Source organism: Corvus moneduloides, chromosome Z (assembly GCF_009650955.1).
Source record: "Corvus moneduloides isolate bCorMon1 chromosome Z, bCorMon1.pri, whole genome shotgun sequence".
In the NCBI taxonomy this organism is placed as follows: Eukaryota; Metazoa; Chordata; class Aves; order Passeriformes; family Corvidae; genus Corvus; species Corvus moneduloides.
Window position 1 is genome coordinate 51,310,838 of NC_045511.1, and position 14,084 is coordinate 51,324,921.

Genomic DNA, 14,084 nt, shown 5'->3' on the forward strand with positions numbered 1-14,084 from the left:
ACTGTATTAATCACTTTAATCAATGTAATCAAACGGTTGAATTACAATGATTAAGAGAAATTGGAATCCTCAACAGCTGTAGGTACTGTGATGAGACTGTATAATTTATAAACAAAATCATACAGGTCAGAAAAATAAAGTATGTCTACAAATGGAAATAGGATTTTTATTATTTCAGCTTCCTTTAAGCAATTATGTAATTCAACACTGAGGCATTTATGGAAAAAATGTGAAATACAAAAACTAGGAGATTAAACTCTATCGAAGTATTTTTGGTACAAGAAGCAACACAATTTAGAGAAAAGTTTAAATTCTCTAATTAAAGAAGTTTGGGGGCTATGTAACTATAGGCAGCAGCAAGCTCAAGCAATTTGCTTCAACACCTGAACGTACAATTTAGGTTGTACTATGTATGAATATGCTTTTTTTCTCTGTTCATAAGTATATTTTGGCACTTCCAAGTAAGAAGACACACTACACAATAGGCAGCTAAGCAACCCTGTACAACAAACTGCTATGAACAGCCATTGTGTACCTTACTTGTTAACGCTGCACTGTTCAGATATTGCAGAATGTTCTGTGACCAAAGATGATACAAGAATCCAGAAAGGAGTTTCCTTCCCTGCTACCCACACAGGCACTCTTCTGGATCTACTGTCCAGAAGAGCAACACTGGAGTGCTGAACAGGAGGAGGTGCCTGTGAGAAGCTATGCAGCTTCAAGAAAGGTCTGCAGAGAATTGTGAGGCCTTAACAGACTCACAGTGCTTCTACAGTGAAATAATGAACAGATACAGGCCCATGTCTCAGGATGGATTTTACTTACATAATAAATCAATTCTCTTGATGTGCAAGCTTTTGAAAGGCTTAACAGGAAGTTATACTTAGTGTTTTATAAATATATATATACCTAAAACAGAGATGCATTTTACGCAATGGCATAAATCACTTCATGGTCTGAAACTATTTTTTGCCACATCTGAGTTCACTAACGATCACTGGTGGAATGGTTTATTTGCAAGTTTTAAGTTGAAAAAAATCACGGGTTTAGTCAGAGGCCTCTTGACCTAAGAGCGTTCATATTACCAGACATGATACTTGTTACAAGGTTGATGCACACATATTTAGCAGTTTAAACAGTGGCCACAGCATCAGGCCCGCCTGAGTTTAAGAAGCATTTGGACAATGCTTTCAGGCACATGGTGTGATTCTTGGGATGTCCTGGGAAAGGTCAAGAATTGAACTCAATGATCCTGATGGGTCTCTTCCAACTCAGTATATTTTATGGTTCTATGAAATCGTACCTGGGAGATCTGCAGAAGACACTGTATTTGAGGAGTCAGTGATCTTGAACAGGCCCTGTCTGCCCTACCGGGCTGAGCAGCCTGGATCTTCTTAATATAATCTATAACCTATGAGGTCCTTGGCAAAGATCAACTCTAGGAATGGAAGGTACTGATCCTGACCAAGAGACTGCTGCATGTTTAGGGTTTAGTCATCCATGTAATACAACCTGAATAGACACAGGCCAGTGTTCTGCAGGCTGTGCTAGAGAAATTCCTTGGCTGAGGGATAAACTCAGACAGTTCACTGTAACAGAGGAGCCTGCAGGCAGCTCTCACAAGTTACCAGGGAACATGTCACCTGCATGGCCTCACCATGATCTCAAACTGCAGCAGGAAGGTCTCCTGAAAATATCCTTTAGGAAGAGCTGTTTTCCTGTGAGGAAATTATACAGTAGCTCAAAGATCTAAAAGAGGGAGAGACAGACAGGATCTGCTTTGCCCCAGACACTGTAGGAAAATCCACCTGGGCTCCACTGGGTGCCACATGAAGGTGGCATGCCCAGCATCTGAAGGGGTCTAAGATTTACTATCCACATTCATCTTCTCACTCTGTTCTATTAAGCAGTTATCTTATTAAGCAATCTGTACTGTCAAGCCTTTATTACAGATACAGAAAGAACCTAGACTTATGGATCTTCTTTCTCCCGACCAATCCCCACCCTACCGACCTCAATTCCCCTGGTGCAGAACAAATACCTAGGGGAGCACTTGCCCTCCTTTTCTAAGGTATACCTGACAAAAAGCTTGTAAGCCACTACGAAATTTTAATCCAAAGAGGTTTTGGATATGCTTATCCATTATACATTTATAGTGAATATATATATATATATATATATACACATATATATGCATGTGTGCGCTTGTGTGTGAATCTGGGTATATAAAAATATACAGATATATATATATACACACACATAGAGCATTGCCTATCAAAGTTCTCAATCTACACTTGTCTAGCAAATGTTTGAACTGTGCCATTTTTATCTGCAGCCAAAAAGAGGCCTTTAAAAGTTAAAACAAAAAATAGATTGTGTTCAGGAAGTTCCAAATAAACTGCTTCCTCACTTTCTCATCAACACGGAAAACAACTTTTTCAAGGACAGCCCAGAAAACTACAAACAATCTAAAAATAATACTCAGAACTTCCTGGTATGTTCACAGTATAAAAGAGACCGTCCAAATATTACCAAAAAAAGGCAGAGCAAAATATTTAAGTTCTAAGGCACTTCAAAGTTGACTTCCACTTAATAAGGATAAAAAAAAACCCAAAAAAACCCACAAAACAGCAAAAAAACTTACTTGTATGAGATCTAAAATACCAAGCTCACTTTCTGAGGAATCCACACAGAAGACAAAATACAAGGTGGCATAGTGTCGGTAAATTAGTTTGTTATCAGATCCACCTATTAATCTAAAGAAGAAATAAAACAAGGAAAGCTTAGTTAGCATCTCAGGATAACCTGGGCAAATCCTCACAATTATTTCAATTAATAGGAGGCATATTGTTAACAGCTGAAATTGTCTCAAGTCCAACTATATTGCAACTTTTATTTTGTGATATAATTCCAATGGAAGACTAAGTAACAAGACAGACCAACTTACATTTACCACACAAGCACAGTTATTGTTACCCATATGGATAAAAATGACATCAACGTGTGCACCTTTTTATTAAAATCAATTTGAACAGATCATAAAAAGACAGGTTTTAAGGGTACTTCCATTCCACACTAGCAGGCAGGCACTGCACAGGGATTAATCTGCTTTACAGATTAACAGTGTATGCCTAAGAACCCTTCCCTGACCTTCTCATAAGAGCACTGAGAGAAAAAGAAAACTGCAATCAAGACTGGTATTTGGATTGCAAAAAAAACGGTTTATGATCCATTTAACAACCAAGAACATGTAACACTTGCGCTACAAAATGTTTGATATCTTGAGAAGTAGAACCATACTTCAAGTAACAGTTTATGATGCAATGTTACAGTCACAGAAGCAATTACGTTTTTATGGACTGACTAATCATCATGGCACTGAATAACAAGAGGTCTACAGAGGTATATTCTTCCACTCTTCTGCTATGGCCTTCCAAAAAAAGGCACATAAATCATGAGATCTACATCAGACCACTGACATTTGCTTTGAACTGTAAGAGGCCCACTCATACAGAAAGGAAAATATATTTTAGGCTGAACCTACATGGCCATGACTATCATAATTTTTCCTTAATTCTGGACCAGAACTGAATCACCTGTTTGGTGTACCACAACTCATCCCCTGAGTTTCTATCTTTATCACAGGGAGAGAATACACAGATTTGACACAGATTTAAAAAAAAAAAAAAAAAAAAATCTTCTAGGTCACCCTTGCTTAAGTACTTTGCTCTGCATTAATGCTTGAGCAGGGATAGGGGTAGGGAAAGAGAACCCCTTGTTTCTGAAGAGCAGGAACTACGTTTACATATCAGACAACACTGTGACAAACAAATAGGAAAGTGGAAAGAAATAGCAATTAAAGTTTCTTCTTTTGTGGTTTATTTACCCAGTTCTTTCAAACGCTTCATGCTTGAAATACACATAGTTCTACACATAAACTGTTGAGGCCTTTGGGTAAACTGCAAACTCTAAAGTGATCCCTGTCCTGAAAAAAAATATACTGAAAAAAAAATTGAAATGGTAACCCTGGAACTGAGCAGTAGGAGGAATGCCAGAATTGTGTTCTCTGTCTCAGTTTATTTTTGTTAAGCAGCTGTGATTTTTAAAAAAGCTCCAAATGTCTTCTGTCTTTCACCTTAGAATTCAAGACAGAAGGTTTCCAACTTAACATAATCTCCAAGAACCTAATGATAGAACCACCAGTTGAGGAGTTGGAAAAGAGTAATTCAAATTTTAAAAGCAGTAATAAAAAAGATCAGGAATCATTTTGATCAAGAAAAAAGACATCCTAGCTGACATGGTACAGACTAAGCATTTGACTCTGACTCTGCACACAGAAAATCTACATGTTAGCAGATTAACTTTCAGTAACCGGAAATTCCCATAAATATAATGTTTAACAGACCATGACAATCTCTATGTCATAGGCTGGAGATCATGAGCTTACTCCATCAATAATGACCCCTTCTCCTAGAAGGTGGCTTTTTAACTATTTACTCTTGATGGCTAATAAAAACTCCAAAATAAAACACATCTCCATTTCAGAGCTTCTTCAGCTAAAGGATGTTGACTTTCAGAAACAATGAAGATGATTCCAAAAGGATTATTTTGTGTCTGTCTTATAGAGACAGAACACATAACTCTCACTTTCCTCCTACCCTGCTTTTCTTTATTGATAAAGTGTCTTGGTTGAAACTGTACTAGTTAGCACATTTAAAACCTATTTTTTTTTCTTCCTAGTTTATACAGCAAGCCCAAATCCTGATAAAAAGGCTGAGGAATCCTACTATCAAAGGCTGTCTGCTCAAATTTTAGGAGATCAAGCCAAAGCAACAGCTCCAAAATATTTTCGTTTTCTGAAGATTTAGCTCAGTTGGTCAGAGCATGGTGCTAAAAACACCAAGACGGGGCTGCGGATTCCTGTATGGGCTGTTCACTTACGAGACCTTGTGGGTCCCCTCAGAATATTCTGTGATTCAATGGGTATGGCAAATGCCAATGCCTCTTAAAATGAGACTAGAAATCTTTAGCTTGATTATAGCAAAACAACATCTGCCTGTTCCCTCCCCATCTTTGTATCTGAAACAATCATGGCACTAGATATGGTACAGTGGCCATTACAGCACTAGGAAAATAATAGTTTTATTGCCTAAGACATTTTGGTACATGTATCTATGCTTCAGTTAGTAAAGAATATGTACACTTGGTGCAACATGGTATTGTTTCCTGTGTATCAACAAATCTCAAGTGACCTGGCATTTACATTACAACTGTGAAAAGTTATACTGCAATCAGCAGTAATAATACTTGAAAGTCAGTATTGGGCACTTATTTCAAACTTGATACTTACAGTCCTCCTTCTAGAAAATTACAGACATTTTCATCACGTTTCGATACTAAATGGAAAGTTTCTCTGATAATTTGTTGCTGTGTATCTTCACTCTGTGAAAGAAAATACACTCTGCTAAAAAGGGTTGACAATGCACAGCACAGAGATAATAAAACACGAAGTATATCAGCACTCTCAAACTATATACTTCTGAAGCCTTAAATCTGCCAGTTAACAAGACATACATTGTTTGTGTCATTTCAACACAAAAAGCCATTATTTACAAGTTGCAAAAAAAGGTATAACTGAGAAATGTGGGAAAATGATTGTTTTTAAGAAACTTCTGTAAAAAATTAATCCAAAAGTAGTTTTTTTAAGTAAATCACAAGTGTTCTCAAGTAGCCTGAATTTTTTGTATCTCCAACATAGCCTGAACAGCTACAGGCACGCTTTGAAACTACTTTTATCCATAAACAGAGAGTAAAACAAAATCCCAAAAGCTTGAAGGGAGCAGGGAAGCTACAAATCCCACAATAAGTAACACTTCCAGAAATAGCTTAAAACACACTATGAGCAACAGGTTCTCCTAAGCTATGACCTTAACTCTTAGCAGATCAGAAACATCACTTCCGAGACTGAATTCTTCTGACTCTTTAGAAACTTGATTTTTAACTTTGAAATGATGGCCACGGGTCTATATTCTGAAAGACAAAACGATGACATACGTATCTTCCTATTTAGTTGCCATAAATTATTATTTTTCTACCTAAATGCAAAATATTATTAACTTCATTTTATGCAGTTTCCATTCTCATATATATCAGCTTAAAAAGTTAGCCTCATTTTATAAGTTTAAGTATTATGAAAGAAAGAAATACCTCTTTCACAGATCTGACCAAATTAATCTCTCTAGAAAGCAGATGCTTCCCCTTGTAGAAAAAAGCTGAGATTTGCCTCCAGTACTGGTTCAATTGACCCTAAAGAATGCATAAGCTTCAAAAGGTCCACAAACAAATCTGTGTTATTGAAATCACACATAAAAATACAATCTAGACGACTGCACTTATTTCTGCGCACCACAAAGTTTCTTAGTTTCATTTGCTATTCACAATTTCAAAACTTCAAGCATTCTGTTTATACAAACATGTTACCCTACTGTAAGCATTGAGAATTTGTTTTAGGTCCAGTTAAAAAATTAGTAGATCAGAATGGCTTTACAAGAAAAATCTGGTATCCTCTGGCCATTTGTTCCTCTCCTTCCCCTTCTCCTTCAGTCACACATAAGAATGACCTGTGTCAGTTACACTCCTTTAATTCAAAGCCTGACCGTGCAAACTGAAGCGTCACAGTCATCGTTTCTGCTCTGAGGTGCACAAGTAAGACACATCCCTTTCAACAAGCTGTGACTTCTGTAATAGCCAGAACTGCAAGAAAGGGGCCACAAATCCCAGTAAGTAACTGCCCTGCTGGAAAAAGAGTAATTGGTTCACGTAACTTTAAGAAATACCAACTGTTTTCTGGTATTTTAATGCCCAAGCAGACCTCAGCATATTCGCTAGGAAATACAGTACGCTCAAAACATTACCTTAAAATCTCTTATCCTTGAACTAAATCACGAGTTTCTACTGCACTTTCTTTCCATTCAGATTGAGCGTTCGTACTGCATTTTCAGAGCTGCTTTGCTACTCGCCTTCTCCCATGTAAAAGGGAGATGCTCTTTTCTAGTTAATTACATTTTCATGTCAACTGTAATTTTATAGCACCTTAAAAAAAAAAAAAAGCTTCTGCTTAAGAACTCACGTCCCCCGTTCTCATAGCTCTGCCATAGCACGGAGACACGCAGCACCACGCCGGACAGCAGAGCTTATCCACACAACAGCTCGGAGAGCCAAGTCTACCGCTGCACGAGACTCCCTCCCTCCCTCCTTCATCTTCGGAGCTACTAAAAGGCAAGCCCCAGTAAAAACAACACCGCATTCCTTCGAAGCCTCATGTACACGGTCTCAGCACCGTCCCTTTCCCCACGGCGCTGCCCTGGGCCCAGCGCAGCCGGCAGGGCCGGGCAGGGCCGGGCCGGGCCGGGCCGGAGAGCCTCGCCTACAACCCCGCCGCCCAGGCGTCGCCCGGCCCATCGCCCGGCCCACGACCGCCCCGCCGAGCCCCGGCCCGCCCGTACATAGCGCTGGTAGAACTTGGAGAGCCGCGGCTTGCCGTGGTTGTTGAAGATGAGGATGGCTTTGATCATGGTGGGGCGGCGGCGGGGGCCCGCGGCAGCGGCCGGACGAACTGTGCTGTGTCCCCCTCCCTTGCTCTTCCTCTTCTCCTTCCTTCCTCTTCCTCGCTCTCACCACCCCGTCCCGCTCTCGGAGCGGCGGCGGCGGCGGGGCGCGCGCACCACGTGACCGGCGGGGCACGGCCGCTGCCGGCGGGACGGCTCGCGCCGCACGTGATGCTCCCAGCGTGTCACGTGACGGGAAGGCGGCGTCCCGCGAGGGACAAAACGCCTCGCGGGGCGAAGGCCGCCGCTTGCGTGGCGTCACTTCCCGCCGCCCGCGCAGCAGCGGCATCATGGCGGAGCCGGAGGAGCAGCAGCAGCCGCCGCCCGCCGCGGCGCAGAGCGGGGGCCGGAGCGACGGCGGGGAGGAGGTCCCGGAGGGCGGAGCCGCTGCGGGGCCCGCCGAACCGGGGCCGCCCTCAGCCGGGTCGCCGGGCACCGAGGAGCCCGTAGGCGACGCGAAAAAGAAAAGTAATGGGGCGAGAGGCCTCAGCCGGGGCGGGCGGGCGCGGCGGCGGGCAGGCGCGGCGGCCAGTGGGCCGCGGGGGTGGGCGGTGTGGGCCAGTTAGCGGCGGGCCCGCTGTGACGCGCCGCTCCCCGCAGTTGATGTGCTGCTGAAGGCCGTGGGCGACACCCCCATCATGAGGACCAAGAAGTGGGCGGTGGAGCGTACCCGGACCATCCAGGGCCTCGTGGACTTCATCAAGAAGTTCCTCAAGCTGATGGCCTCAGAACAGCTGGTACGGGCGGGCACCGGGCGGGAGCTGCGCGCGCAGGGCCCGCGCTGTCATACCCTGCGAAGACGCTGGGAATCCAGGCTACAGCTTCCTGTGGGAAACTTGGAGTAGCAGCACCGAGAGAACTACTCTAAGTAGACCCCAGGGTGTAATACTGGGGAAAGGTGTAGCAGCGCGGTCTGGGTGTGCTCGGCACTGACGTTTGGACTTTTTGCAGTGTCTCTATTTATTGGTGTGTGATGCTGCCAGGCAGAGCTGTGTGCACGCTGGGCAGTGGAGCATCCCAGGGAAACATTCCTAGATACCGTGGACCCGGGAGGAGTTGGGTGTAGAGATGGAGTATTTGAGAAACAGTCCAGAGTGGGATCAGCTTTCTGAATCTGAGTGCCTGTTTCCTTCAGAACTTACATCTACAACAGTTTCGTTACTGTCATTGGACTGATTTTGCATTTAAAATGGGTAGCTGGGAAGTGTTTGTCCTTGGGCAGCATATTGCCGGTATTATTTATGAGTTTCTTCCTGTAGAAGTGACTAGCCAAAGTGCCCTCATGATAACACTGAAAGAGCTGGAAATACAGTTGCACTGATTATGTTGTTCTGCTGTGAGCTCTTAACATCCATACAGTTCAAAGTTTTTATTTAAGATTACAGTTAAAGCTAGACTTATTAAAGTAGTCAACTAAAGTGTAGCTGAAATCATTCTGTTCTCAGATTGGAGGACGTTATTTAAGTGTGTAGGCATAAATGCACTGGCCTTTTCATCCACCTGGAAATCATGAGGGGTTTGCTTTTCTGTGGTTTAATATCTCAAAGAAGAGTGATAGGTAAAATATTAACTAGGGGCATTCTCAACAGTTTGCTTCAGTAACTATCATCTCATTGTCTCAGGATAAAAAAAAAAGCATGTAGTCTTCCTGTGTGGCTTAAGCCTATGGCTATGCTTCAAGAACAAAGCCCTAGGAATTTTATATCTTTTATTTGGAAATAGCACAGGATGTCCCAATACCCACTGCTACCTTACACTGCAGATCCCAAGGCCTCTCTGACATTGTGGAGTGGCTCCTATGTGTGTAAATGCATTTGGAGCAGGAAGTGAGAAGGATGACATGAAAAAAGAAGAAATGTTTCTAATTTCTGTCATGGCCATTCTAATTGAGCAAATCTGGAATAGTGTGAATGGTATGGGTTGAAATAGGAGCAAGAGCTAAACCAGTGAGTTCCCTTTGTGGTGCTGTATGGGATAGTAAGGGGTCAGCTTGCAGGAAAAGGAAGTCAGCATGCTTACTTTGGCTTGGTCTGGCTGGCCAGGTGGCTCCTCATGGTCATGTTCCCGTCCATGCTGAAGTGAAGATAGTAACTGGTGGTATTCTGTTATATGCTTAAAGATTATAACAGAGCTTTTGACTGTAGAATGATTCTTCTGTGCTCCCAGTGAGATCTCTTGTGAGATCTCCATCTCTTCTCTCTAATTTTCTTACAGTTCATATATGTAAACCAGTCTTTTGCTCCATCTCCAGACCAAGAAGTGGGGACCCTCTATGAGGTAACTTTCATCTTAAATATCCTTTTCAAATGTATTTCACAGGATTTGTCAGTACACCTCTAGCACTTGAAATCTGTTACTGCCCCTAGCAGTAATAGCTTGCATTTAGTGTAGTGTACTTGATATTCACAGATCTCTATAAATATGATCCAAAGAGATGTGACTTCATGCGGTCTCTGGAAATGCATTCCTTCATGTGCAGCATGTTGTCATGCCTCATTGTAACAGAGAGCTTTCTCGTGACAATATTTCATTACACATGTATCTGATGGGAGGGATTTTGTTTGTTTTGCTTCATGTGTATGTTAGCAATGAATAATTGCAACAGTTCTTGGTTTTGTTTTCCTTGCAGTGTTTTGGCAGTGATGGCAAGCTTGTACTGCATTATTGCAAAACTCAGGCATGGGGATGAATGACTGACAACACAGTTGTTCAGGTGTTCTCTTCAAAAATGGAGAAAGGACTAATTTAAGCTGTAAACACACAGAAAGAGGGATGTTTGCGTTGCTGCCTTTGAGCATATGATGCAGGTGAATAGCATAAGCAAAGAGCTGCCTAGGCTATCTGTTCACATGGCTTTTTCCTGATGTACATTTGGGGTGCAGAAAAAACACCTGCATCTGCCAGTACTCTTGCTGCTGACTTCTTAATTGCTGTATCTGAAGGGAAACTATTTCACTTGTCTGGAGGACTGACTGGACAGCTCTGTATATGCTGTACTGATGATAAGAGAACCTTTTTATTAAAAGTAATGTCTGTTGTGCATGTAGCCTGGAATTCCATTTACTTCTGACATGTTGTACATCTGTTGTGTGCATCCTGTTCTTTGTGAAGCCTTCATCTTGAATATGCATTATCTCATAACATTTCAAGACAGTATTTTTATTTTTTTCTTGTAATATATAGGAATTGGCATATTGTCTTAATTTCTCCACCCTTTGGCTTCATAATGTTGGTCATGTAAGTACCTCATTTATAATGGCACAGCATCATGAGAGGCCTCAAAATACTTCCCTCCTGCACAAATGTAGTGATTTGTTGAAGGCTGAACACTTCAGCTGTTTTCAAGGTGTTTCTTCTGACGCTGTGTAATGACTTGCATCTTCAGTTGAATGATGCAACTAGCTGTTCCATCTACCATTCATGAAGAAATAGATATGAGGTGCTTAAAACTTACTCTATGCTCTTTTTGACTGCTTAACTTTCGTGTTCACCAGCTGTGTGGTTCACTAACAAAGTAGAATGCAGTTTATATTCTTTGCTAAGTCATAGCAATGAGGATTGACTTGGGGTTTTTTCCATTATGGAGAGGACCTGGTATCTTGACTTGGGTACTGACCTTTGCTTTTATTTATTGGAGAGTTTGGATATGAGGGGTGGGGATTTTTAGTGGGTTTATTTGAAATGTCTGCTGTACATGTTTGTTTAAGCTGAACCAAATTAAATGTTAGTTGTTTGCTTGCAGAATGTTCTTGCACTGGATGACAGTTTTTGTCCCTGATGTAATCCAGTTCTTCAGCACGTACAGACAAAACACCCAGTTCTAGTTTAACGTGTGTTTGTACAATAGTCTTGAACTGCCAATTCATACGTAAGTGGTTTTTACATAGTTTCTGCAAGCTGTGTATTGGATTTTTTTCCACCTCAGAGGACTTCTAAAAGAGTAATACTGAGCTTAACTTACTGATGTTGCTGCAGTCTGCATGCAGCTTGCATGTATGTCACAGTTACACAGGCACATGCCCTGAATGCTCGCTATGTGAATAGCTTGATGTATCTTGGCGCTTTTTAAGTGGAAAACTTGGATTCACTGCATTAAACTAATAGGGCAGAATTGGTTGTAAACTTAAAACTTCAAGTAATCCATACTTTTGCCTGCTCAGAACCCTGATCTCATGAGTCTCCATCTATTTAAGAAAGCTGTTGCAGAGGGAAGCACTCTTGATTCTGTCTTGCTGGGAAATTGCTTGCTTAGTTACTGTGAGGCCAGCACACCCTGGATAGCCACTAGAGGGTACACAAGGACAAAGGTATTTGCCTAGTTTTATCTAGGGCTTTTTTTCAATCTTTTTTGTAGTATATCTACTTCCTGGCCTTACAAATATGAGTAGTTTGTTCTCCCGTGTGACAGTATGTTTACCTAAGATAAGCTACTAGTCTGGTTCTCTTTAAAGAATGTTCTCTTGGTGCCTTTCACCTCACTTGATCTTAACAAATGAAACTACTGATAAACTGCAGATGTGCTCTTCAGAAGTGATGCAAGAAGGTTGATGTGTGTGTGTATGTTTGTATGTATTGGGGGAGATGTGTTTTGGTTTTGAAAAATAAAAATACATCAAGATCTTGAAGAAGAACTGTAGGTTGCTGTATCCTGGCAGCTAATTACAGAAGGTTGTAATTTATACTGAATCTATAAATAATTTTTATCCTCTGAAGTTGAATAAAAAAATCGTTTGCCTTGATTCCTCAAAACGTGATAATCCAATAATGTAAAACCCATAGTAATGGTCTGGATTTCTTTCTTTATCACATCCATTTAAGATTCAGCTTGTTCCCTGAACAATACTTAATATTACCATTCACTTCAGCATTCTTCTGCTCCTAATTTTTCTCCAACTCCAAGAAATTTTTTCTTGACCCCTAGTTTAGCAGTATACAGTGAGTACTCTAACCTGATCCAGCCCTTTTTTTGTGTTTCCTCAGTGCTCCTAAGTGGCTGCCTTTATTCTGTTACTTTTAATGACTGCCAGTTCTGGTTCTGCTAATTCCCCCATGTAACTTCTGTACCTTCTTTACAGAGAGAGTCCTCCTTTTTGCCACTTTTCCCTGTAGTTTTGTACCTTGCATCAGGGACCTAGTCAGTACTTACCTCTGGTAGCTCTTTAAGGACCATGGACTCTTTCTGTCTGGAGTTGAGGTGTGACTTGAAGTGGCAGAAAATTTTCCTTGTTCATATTCTTAAGTAACAAACTAGACTGCAAACATGTCATGTAGATAATGTGTCAAGTGAACAAATAAGTGATTCCCAGTACATTGCTTGTGGAATTTGTAAAAGGTATGTTAAATCTCGTATTTTTAAAAGGGACAGTTACAGCTTCTAAAATCACAGATGATACTGAAATGCTTATCTCTTTTAAAAAAGAGGTATTTCCAGTAAATTAGAAACATCAGAAGCCCAGGTAGCACATGAGCTGCGTTCTCTGCATTTCATATCCCTTGAGCAAAAGTGGTGACTGTTACCGTTTAAGTGACTTCAAATGCTAAAGTGGGAGAAATAGGATATGAAAGTAAGGACTGACTCCTGGACAGATCAGTGAGAGTTGTACAAAACAAAAAAAAGTCTATATTTACTTAGAGATTGTGTTCCATCAAGATGGTACTATACTGATATACTATACTGGACTGAACTGTAATGTAATTTAATTCACTTGATTTAATGTAATTGAATTAACAGAAAAGGCAAATTGAAAAAATTCAGTAAACTAATTTTTAAAGACTAAGAAATAAGAAGTATTGGAAAGGGAAGTTATTACACTATTTTTATGAAAGACCTAGTACTTTACAACATCCTGATATTAAAAAATAATGCTATGCAAAATTCAGTTACTGTGTTTCAGGTTAATAATCACCAGATGCAAACCCTTTAAACTGTGAGGCATTTCTTTTATGAATTATTACAATGGTTTAGAGACTAGCATTAATGATAGAACTATAATTTGTAGCTTGAACTATTCTTAAATGCACATGGAAACCTGAAGGAGCTAAATGAAACTAAAGTTACCTCAAGAGTGAAATGATAAAATACACAGTCGTGCCACCTATGTGCATACTGAGAAAATGTCATCATTTCCAAGACTTCTCAGAAAACTACTGCTAAGACTTTAACAGAAGATGTGTCTGTGTTAATTTTCCCCACAACTTAATCTTGAATGTACTGATAACGCAGTAAATTCACGGTGGGAGGGGTTGGAAATCCACACATGCATTCTTCAAACTCCTTCCAAATCCAAAGCAGCTTCTTTTTACTGATTGTTGCTGCTCATGCTTATTTTGCAGATCAAATTCTGCCTGTTTGCACAACTTTTTGGGTTACGTTGTTCTTGACTACCCTGAAGTCTCAGTTACTCTTCTGGGATGTTGTACAAAGGTTATTCAAGGCACTATGATGCTACAACATCTGTATCTTGGGGCTGAGGAAAA

General features: G+C 40.9%; 2 protein-coding genes across 4 annotated transcripts in view; one reads left to right on the top strand and one right to left on the bottom strand.

Annotated features, from left to right (window-relative positions):
- Positions 1 to 7,739, bottom strand: part of AP3S1 (adaptor related protein complex 3 subunit sigma 1) — a 28,957-nt gene extending 21,218 nt beyond the window's left edge. For 2 of the 3 annotated variants that reach the window (XM_032097193.1, XM_032097195.1), the window contains exons 1-3: positions 7,506 to 7,739; positions 5,351 to 5,442; positions 2,645 to 2,756 (exon numbers count right to left, since the gene is read on the bottom strand). In XM_032097193.1, the coding sequence (XP_031953084.1) occupies positions 2,645 to 2,756; positions 5,351 to 5,442; positions 7,506 to 7,574 (273 nt within the window). In that variant the 5' untranslated portion in view covers positions 7,575 to 7,739. Of the gene's footprint in view, positions 1 to 2,644; positions 2,757 to 5,350; positions 5,443 to 7,129; positions 7,272 to 7,505 lie in introns of those variants that run through there. The other variant, XM_032097194.1, reaches the window with a different exon arrangement.
- A 104-nt stretch (positions 7,740 to 7,843) lies between these two features.
- ATG12 (autophagy related 12) lies at positions 7,844 to 12,346 on the top strand. Its single transcript, XM_032097197.1, has 4 exons — positions 7,844 to 8,075; positions 8,208 to 8,344; positions 9,822 to 9,884; positions 10,237 to 12,346. The coding sequence occupies exons 1-4, from the start codon at positions 7,898 to 7,900 to the stop codon at positions 10,294 to 10,296; spliced, it is 438 nt and encodes a 145-aa protein (XP_031953088.1). The 5' UTR covers positions 7,844 to 7,897; the 3' UTR covers positions 10,297 to 12,346.
- Positions 12,347 to 14,084: the final 1,738 nt, after the last annotated feature.

Bases quoted from the DNA above. Each gene is read 5' to 3' on its own strand.
- ATG12 (XM_032097197.1), top strand. From the start codon at position 7,898: ATGGCGGAGCCGGAGGAGCAGCAGCAGCCGCCGCCCGCCGCGGCGCAG. The intron at 8,076-8,207 runs GTAATGGGGCGA...CGCTCCCCGCAG, and splicing joins AGGCGACGCGAAAAAGAAAA to TTGATGTGCTGCTGAAGGCC. The intron at 9,885-10,236 runs GTAACTTTCATC...TTTTCCTTGCAG, and splicing joins AAGTGGGGACCCTCTATGAG to TGTTTTGGCAGTGATGGCAA.